Source organism: Artibeus jamaicensis, unplaced genomic scaffold, assembly GCF_021234435.1.
Source record: "Artibeus jamaicensis isolate MK-2021 breed Jamaican fruit bat unplaced genomic scaffold, CSHL_Jam_final contig_923, whole genome shotgun sequence".
NCBI lineage: Eukaryota > Metazoa > Chordata > Mammalia > Chiroptera > Phyllostomidae > Artibeus > Artibeus jamaicensis.
This window is the reverse complement of record NW_026522014.1, coordinates 5801572-5810383: the sequence shown is the minus strand read 5'-3', so window position 1 is coordinate 5810383 and position 8812 is coordinate 5801572. Positions and strand designations below refer to the sequence as shown.

The 8812-nt window shown below is 41.7% G+C and overlaps 1 protein-coding gene across 2 annotated transcripts; it reads right to left on the bottom strand.

The window, feature by feature from the left end:
* Window positions 1-379: 379 nt before the first annotated feature.
* On the bottom strand, window positions 380-8583 carry TAC1 (tachykinin precursor 1). 2 transcript variants are annotated; one of them, XM_037136696.2, is made up of 7 exons: window positions 8476-8583; window positions 7924-8078; window positions 6741-6840; window positions 6200-6244; window positions 5714-5737; window positions 4145-4198; window positions 380-939 (listed from the first exon to the last, which is right to left on the bottom strand). In XM_037136696.2, exons 2-7 carry the CDS (start codon window positions 8044-8046, stop codon window positions 890-892), a joined length of 396 nt encoding a protein of 131 aa, XP_036992591.2. In that variant the 5' UTR covers window positions 8047-8078; window positions 8476-8583; the 3' UTR covers window positions 380-889. The 2 variants fall into 2 exon arrangements, with proteins under 2 accessions (XP_036992591.2, XP_036992592.2); XM_037136697.2 differs by having other exon boundaries at window positions 380-936.
* Window positions 8584-8812: the final 229 nt, after the last annotated feature.

The window sequence follows — 8812 nt, the reverse complement described above, 5'->3', positions numbered from 1 at the left end:
TAAAATACTATAATAAAATACTATTATTATCCTGTTTGCAAAAGGGAATCACAGGCATGTACAAACAGAATTTAGCTGTTACTCTTTGGGTTCCAAAATGTAATTGTTTTCTCTATGAATGCTCTTGTGCTAACTGAGTAATCCATAAAAAAATGTGCGTGTGTGTGAGAGAGAGAAACTGAGATTACATTTTAGTCTCTTGCTTTAAGAAAGAGAAATTTGGTAGCTTTACACTCCATTGTCAGCCAAAACAGCTTCAAACATATTTCATCTACTAAAAGAAAGGTTGCTGCTTTGACCTAAATGTTAGTGAAGAATAAGACCCAATTCTCAAGATATTTTTTCTTTTATTTAAAATGTCAACTGTCACAACACATTATACAATGAAATGAAGACCTTAGAATCACATTAAAAGTTTTTAAAATATCTGTATATAGTCACAAAACATAAAACATGCTGCAGAGATACAAATATAGTTCAATACCAAACCGCAGTACATTTTCACCATAAAAACTAATGGAGAAGCACAAGCCCATCCGTGAGCTTCCTTCTCTTCAGCAGGAGCTGACATGACTGCTTCCGAAAAACAAAAATGATTTCCTTCTTCAGAGAGTATATATTATTGACAGGTTGTTACAGTTTCATTGAGCACTGTGCTTTGTTGAGAAATTACCACTGATTTCTATTTCTAAGGGATTCATATCAGAATTGTAATGCACTTTTACGACACATATTGGCACAATATGAAAAATAGACACTTTTTGAGTTTTCATCTCAAAACAATGATTATTAAATAAATAATTACTCCTCATAGTGCATTTCTCATTTTTTTTTACCTTTTCTTGGCCATTGACACAAATGAAGCTCAGTAAATAACACACTGGGTAGTTTATTTACGTCTTCTTTCATAATTCTGCATTGCACTCCTTTCATAAGCTGCTGAGAACAAAGCAAAGAGAAAGCATTCTTTAAGAGGATCCACTGAGGGAATAAAACAAAGTGCAAGGCACACACAATGACTTTCAAAACTCATAATGACTTCTCCCCTCCATTGAAATATTTCCAAGAGTTTTATTTGCACATCTTTCAATCTTGCCTCGGTCTCTACCCTGACCAGCAGTGACCTAAGTGCAGAATTCTTGGTAACTTTGCTCATCCATCCTGTACTGGGTGTCCCCAAAGCACATTTCCACAATGTATTGCAGTGTGGATTCTCAGCAGTGTTCTCAAGCAGTGGCAGACACCCCTGGTGGTTTATAGAAAGTTAGCCAGGAATAGTCATAGGATGGCAACAAAATGTGGGACTTTTATTCTAGGACAGAGTCAATAAACTTCTGGCCACAGGCCAGATCTAGCCCACTACCTTTTCTTGTAAAGAACATTTTACTGGAACATGGTCCCATCCATTCTTTTACATATTGCATGGCTCACAAGGCCTAAAATGTTTACTATGTGGCTCTTTATAGAAAAAGGTTACTGATTCCTGTTATAGGGGTAACTTATGGTGTGACAATCTTCTGCCTGTCTTGTGGATGCCCCCTGATGTCCTTGAGACTGAAAACAGCCTCAGTCTGTGGGTAGGACAATTGTGTCATCAAAATACAACAGTTTCACTTACCTCCTAGCACCCTAACGCCTGTGAAAGGTTAGCCAGTGCTTCTGAAAGTACTTAACGCACACCTAGCAACCTGAACCTAACACACACTGGCTGCCTGAACTAAAAAAGAAAGACTAAAGATATGATATGATGTGATATGATATGATATGATATTACAGTTTCAAAGGTGTATAACCACAAAAAGGTAAGATCAGACAGCTATAATCAAAGTACTCAAGTATACTTTTCATCATTTTAACTAACATTTTGTATACTAAGATTTACATCATAGTGAACTACTATGCTTTTGAAAATTCAGTATGCCCCATATAAAATTTTAAATTTAAATAGAAACAGGAGACAGAACTCCGAAAGATATGTAGAAACCATGAATGCTACCGCAAACACTTTTCCCAGTGGGAAGGATTTGTTGAGAGAGGAGGTAGGTCAGGTTTCCCGTGTCATCACTCCCCCTTCAACACGGAGCAGAGGGTCTTCAGCATCCAACCGTCCCATAAGTGAGGTCAACAATAAGCTGCTTCTTTTGTCAATCACAATGCATTTCTGGGGTAGAAGAGTCTGAGCCCAAACCCCCCAACCCAGGCAGTTCTGAAGGAAGCAAACAGTTCATTTCTCACCCTGGTTTGTTCATGTGAAGAGGAGGAGAACTAGCATAAGTTCATGTTAGGTAACATGATTCCATCCCTCAGAGAAGTGAGGTGAATGCTAATGTGAACTTAACAAAGGTTGATCAGAGATTTAGCTGGAACATCATGTCCTGTTTACTCAAAGCAGAATTTCTTACCGGGTCCTTGAACCCTCTGGAACCGTATGTAAACTTCTGTGTGTATGAATGAGGGGAGGAGGGCTCTTGTGGGAAGGGGTTTCTAGATTTTTCTAGATGGCCAAAGGGGTTCGTGATCTCAAAAGGGTAAGGATCAGATGGCTGTAGAAGATGATAATAACTTTGCCTCAACTGAGTATATGAAAAGATCTCTGATTGAGTATGGATTACATTTTTGCCCATTTTTCTTCCTTTTTTATTTCTTAACTAAAATAGAGAAATGAAGATTTAGTCATTAATCCTGATTCTATTCTATTTATTATTTATTATACATTATTACTTTAAGTATATTTAATAGCATTGACTCTGTTCTGACTTGTACAGTATCTATATTATTTGTAAAGTTAAGCATGTGCTGAAACGTATCAATTCTGGAAATGGAGAGGTGAAGACTAATGCAATCATCAAGAAAACCAGAGCTTTATAAGGGCCGGCACACACTTCCGATACAACTAAAGCCTGTCTGGTTTAAATTTATATTCCTTTTCCAAAAGTCATGCCATAACACATATCAGTGAAGTAATTTTAAGTCTTCGATTAGATAGACTGGTAATGTCTTTAAAATTTAAACTTGAGCAGCCCCAAAATGACTGATGAATACAAATACAGTAGTTTAAATCTGCAAGATAGAGAACCAATGTAAATACTAGCAGGCATCATTTTTACATGATTTTCCAGATAATTGAGAATTAAACCAGCATATCTTTGTTACATATTTTTTAGAAATTTGAAATATTTTCAATGGACAAGACAGGTGCTAATTACTTTATTACATGACTAGAATTTTACTTCCATTTTTACTCAGTGTAAAATGAAGAGAATTTGAATAGTTTTCCCAAGGAAACTAAACTAGAGACTGTAAGGCCTGACTGTGCTTAACAATAAGTCAGTCTCTATGAAAATGACATAGGGGTTATTTAGCCTTGAAAATACTATGATGGATGAGTTTTCAGATATAAGTATGCATCATTTATATAGAAAATAGGAACGACAGAGAAGAAAGGAAACATGTGGCATTCATATCAAGTGAAAGAGTTGTTCGGAATTCCAATGGGCTGTGAGAGAGTGGTGGCATCCGTTCTCTCTGAAGGCTTTGTAGCCAGGACTGATTATACATCTCTAGGGTGATGTGATTATGTTCCTTTTTGATGGCATTGGAATGGACCATATTTTTCTCAAACATCCATCAGGATGTTCCAGAGTTCAAGTTTCTGTCAAATATTATGAAGAGCAAGTAATTTGTATAAATGAATTAATTTTGTTTTGTTTATTTCTTTATTTTTGTGTCGGGAAACTGCCAGATGTAATGTCCTACAAGACTTTCAAATTACCTTGGTAACAAGTGAAAATCAGTCTTATTTCCCACATCCCCCACATCCTTAGTTCAGTGAAGTTAAATGTGGTTTATTTAGCAGATATAAGGGAAGGAGTATTAGACTAGCCCAAAGATTCAAGTTAGATACTCATTGAATGGGGCAGGTAAGGCTGGCAGTTTAGAAAGATTGTTGTTGTGGTGGTGATATTAGCTTAATCAGCTCTAAATTCATTCTTGGATTTATTTATTGCAGTTAGATTGTTTTCACCATAAATACTTATGTTAAATCCATCATTCCTTTTTAATACTTTGGAACTATGCCTTAGAAAGAAAATAATACAAGTAAATTTAAGATACTATCTATTTTCAGTCATGATTTTATACATACCAGAATTAAAAGTTCTTTTGCCCATTAGTCCAACAAAGGAATCTGTTTTATGCCCTGGAAAAATACATTTATGGGTATTTTAATATGTATATCATTGAGGAGATAAACTGTTATAGCTAGTACCAATAAAAAACAAGCTTCCAAATATTTGTGCATAAAATAATCTCTATTTCAAGTTTTGGTGAGTCAGAAGAAATGAGGATTCTTAATAAGTTTTATAAATGATACTACAATGGTACAATGAAAGCACTTCTCTCAATTCTGTATCTAAATATTCCCTTTATTCATATTATATTTATCTGTTTACAAAGTATTAAATATTGCTGCTATTGAAGCTAGCTGTGATATTTAGGAAGTCAGTTTCACACTGTGTGACAGAGAAGTCTCCACGCCTACTTCCTTTTGTTAATGGATGTGCTTTATTTCTCAGGAACTGAACCTTAGTGAAGTCAGATCCCTACATCTGACAATTATAAACTTCTAGAAGGTCACTCTTTCTATTTTATTGGATTTTAAACACTTCTTTTGGAAAATGTGTCAGTTTTGATAGTAATGGAGTGTATTTATTTTCACTACTAAGATTTTTCTGTATCTAATTCCCTTGCGAGTCAACTCCTTATAAAGTAAGTAATGAATGATTTATTCAGTTTCAAAGATGAAGCCCCTGGGAAAGATCACCTTAAGTCTAGTGGGAGGATGTCTCTTGTTTACACTGGATTCCTTGAAAATAGGGCTGCTTTCTCCTTGCAGCCTACTCTGCCACCCAGTGTGCCAAAAATCCAAGTGAGGGTGAGTGCACAGCACAATTAAGACGGTCCCCTGGGACTGCCTGTCAGCTCTGGTTCCGTTAACTGGGCAACTGGGGTCTAGTGACCGTCAAGTGTCACAGTTTGCCATCTTCAATTCACTGCCTTAAGAAATGTCTCACTGTGCTTTGATAGAATGAGGTTTCCCACTGAGTTACGGAATAAAAAACTGCATTTCCATCTCTACCTTTAGTAGGGATTAACTTCTCAGACATCCACTGGAGCGTCTTGGCTGCTAAATCACCCTAATAAGGGATGTCATTATGGCATCCAGCATACTCAAAATGAGTTACAAGATACCTATAAATATTTGGGGGTTTTGCTTGTTTGTTTTGTTTTGCAGTGAAAGTGGTGGTTGTAGAGTGTCAGGAGAGAATGTGTGATGGATTTTTACCCCTGGGATTAGAATTCTTGTCTACACTAACAATTTATAGGAGTTAAAAGTTTTTTTTAGCAGCTTACTACAACAACAAATATTTATTATCTTACAATTTCTGTGAGTCAGAAATTCAGCAGTGGTTTAGCTGGTAGTTAAAGAATTTTTAACATAATGTATCATTTTGGAAAGTATGATATATCTAAATCGCAAAGCTCTAAACAATCATGTTCTGGATGTAAATATAATACGAGTCTCCACCATTCTTATACTGTCTTAATTAAACATAGTAAGCCCCAAGTTATAAAATGGAGCAGGTGTTGCATAAATTAGAACCCAATCTCTTAACATTTGTATTTGATAAATGTCAAAATAATTTGAACTCACTTTTATGAGAGATCAGGCCATGTCCTAGAAGAAAAAAAAGAAGCAAACACAATAATTTGTTTTAAAAATGCTACATTGTATCTTTTAAGTACAAAATAAGTTGAATTTTAAAATATGTACCATTTCCCACTCATAAACTCTACTGAGGAATATAGCAAACCCTAAATGCTAATAAAATTATTGATAATAAAAACAAAATAACAAAGGAAAAATATTTTAAGTGTTTGATATGGGTTACAGATTCAAGTCCAAGACTGTGAGAGTCTTGAGGTCCGTTAATAACTGTTAGGTGATGCCACCTCTGTTTTTCTGTAAGAAGCATATATTCAAGGAGGGCCACCCATCTGATGCTCAGGAATGAGAGATACAAGTCCATCTCTTCATTAAACAGATCATCGTGAATCTGTATTTCAGCCCATTAAAGTCTTTTTTCACTTCCCTACATAAGCATTCACAATAGTAAAATATTTATTAAAAAATGTTTACCATAAAGAGCATTCAGCAGGGCCACTTGTTTTTCAGGTGAGGAACCTGAGGAGAAACAATTGACATGAACAATTTACAGGTTCCACAGATAGTACCAAAGAAACTATTCAAAGAAAGCATTCAAAGAAACATATTTCTACCGGAGACAAGGGGCAGCAAAGCCTGTTCTAACCCCAGTGCTTTATAACCAGCTTCCACATGCACACATAACATTCTGAGTATTACCCCGTGGAGGCCCGTGCCTTCTGCTTTATCAGTTCCAATCTTCGGTCAAGGGAGCTAAGGTTGGTTCCTGTTCTGGTGGTTTGGGCCTAACACTGAGAGGTGCGTACAACGGATGCCTCCCCTCCTCCGCGGGCACATGCCTGTGTTAGTGAGGTGCAGGCTACAGCAGTGCGCGGGAGGGGGGGGGTGCTGAGGAGTGGGGGAGGTAACCACATGTTTTAGGCCGGAAATCTCTACTCCAAGAGCAAGAGATAATAATCTGGGTGCTCTGAGAATAAGCAAGCAGACCAGGCGGGATTGCTGCCGTTCATCTCACCAGCGTCCCGTTTGCCCATTAATCCGATGAAATGCCGATGAGGTTTGAGGCTCCGGGAGATTCTCAGCAGAAGAGGGTCAAAAGTCTCAGGCAGCTCCTCCTGGGGGACAGACACACGGACAAACTGTGATGTAGCAATCTGTGCGAGGCTCCCAGAAGCCCAAGTCATTCGGGCGTGAGCTCCAGCCTTGGGCTCAACTCAGCTGCCCGCGATGAGACCCGCGCTGGGCCAGGCTTGGAAGCCAAGGCTAGGGGTGGCCGGGCTCCCCGACCACAGGCCTGGGGGAGGGGCGGTCCTTGGCAGGGTGCTCCCTGCCTCCACCTCTCTCCGCAGAACTGGAACTCGTGTTGAGCGCTACCACCTTCCCCGGGCCCCTGCGAGTTAGCAGGAGGCACAAAGTCTTACAGCCCTGCACGCTTTCGGCTCTTTGCTCCCAGCCTGGGGACCCTCACTCATCTGCCTCTAGCCACCTCACTTTGTCTCGACTGTGGCACAGGCTTAGGGGACGGCTCACCACCCTAAATGCGCACAGGTGTGTGTCGAGGGTGGGAAAGGGTGACACCACTTGAGGGGACCTGCATGGCACGACTTTCGCTGTTCCTGCAAGGCGCGCTGCCTTGCACCAATCGCCTACGAGTCATGCAGATGAAAACTTGCCGCTCCATTCTCAGGTCCATACAATAAATGTCACCTCAGGAAGTCAGCTTCCCACCCACCTCCGTCCCTCTAAACCCAGAGCAGCTTGCCCTTGCCCCCCGCTTCTGCCTGCGTCCGGCACGTGCTCCTCTCCTCTTCCCCAGCATTTCCAAACTTCAGGTCCTCCAAGCTAGGCTGGAGTCCCCCAAATCCCCCTTACCTGAGGATGAAACCTTGTGAAGTTCCCAGCCTTGTGAGGACCCTGGGCTCATCAAGGAAGGTATCACTCCTCCAGTGAGTTCCTGAGACCCACCCAATGCAGCTTTCGGGAGGAAACTTAGGTGCTGGGCACGCAATCTCACGCAGGGCTCAGAGGGTGGCATCACCTTATACCCCTACCCCCTTCTCCCCGCCCCGCACGCCTCCACTGCCACTGGTCCTCCCGGTCGCGATTGCTCGCCAGGCTGACTAGGGTCTACCGCAAATAAAGTGACAACTCCCCAGGTCGGGAAGAACGGCGAGGGCCAGCAAGGGACCTGGACTCACTTTGATCTGGTCGCTGTCGGACCAGTCGGACCAATAATTCAGATCATCGTTGGCTTCGATTTCTTCTGCAAACACTTGAGTGGAGACGAGAAAAAAGACTGCCAAGGCCACGAGGATTTTCATGCTGGATTTCTGGGAGGAGTAGGGAGAAGAGACTGGGGAGGAAAAAATTACATACATTGGGGGTGACAATCCGAGAGCTGGGGCAGCGACGTCGTCAGTCCCACAATGGAATTAACCAAGATAAAAAGCCTAAGGGCTAAAGTCCCACCTGTACCCTTTAGGAGAGAGGATCATACCCCAAAGCTTCTCGAAATCCCCTCCCCCCCCCATACCAACTCCACCAGCCCCCAACCCACCAACCAATCCACACCTTCATGCCTGCAGGCTCTGCAGGTGGGAGACAAAAGACGGACTTTGGCAATTGGGTTACTCATGTCCCTGCTGTCCCCGCACTGTCCCTCGCCCCAGCGGCTCCATCTAGCGCTGCAAGCCGCCACCTGGGTGCTATGGGCGGCGCAGAAAGCCCCCTGGCAGGGCGCAGGCACTTACCGCGGTGGGCAGGCTGGCGGGGTTCCTCTGGTTGGTCTGAGCGCACGCACTGCGCTCTGCACTGTCTGTCGGTCGCAGGGCGGTGGAGGAGAAGGTCGCAGCGCGCTTTTTGCTGCTTGGTGCCGCGCGGTTTTTATACCAGGCTCCACGAGCCCGGAGACCCACGTGACACGCTCCCCCACGCGACTTTCTGCTCAATATTTAATTAGCCGCCTCCTCTCCTTTCGCTTGCGTCTGACTGAGAGTTTCCGAGACGGTAACCCGTCGGTGCCCATAATATGTGGACCCAATTGGGTTCGAAATGACGCAATTTTAGGAAAATCCAGATCTCTCCATC

Excerpts from the sequence above, each read along its gene's own strand:
- TAC1 (XM_037136696.2), bottom strand. The coding sequence starts at position 8,046 with ATGAAAATCCTCGTGGCCTTGGCAGTCTTTTTTCTCGTCTCCACTCAA. Across the intron at positions 5,738-6,199 it reads CCTGCTGAATGCTCTTTATG|GACATGGCCTGATCTCTCAT; the intron begins GTAAACATTTTT and ends TTTTTCTTCTAG. Across the intron at positions 940-4,144 it reads CAAAAGAACTTTTAATTCTG|CAGCTTATGAAAGGAGTGCA; the intron begins GTATGTATAAAA and ends CTTTGTTCTCAG.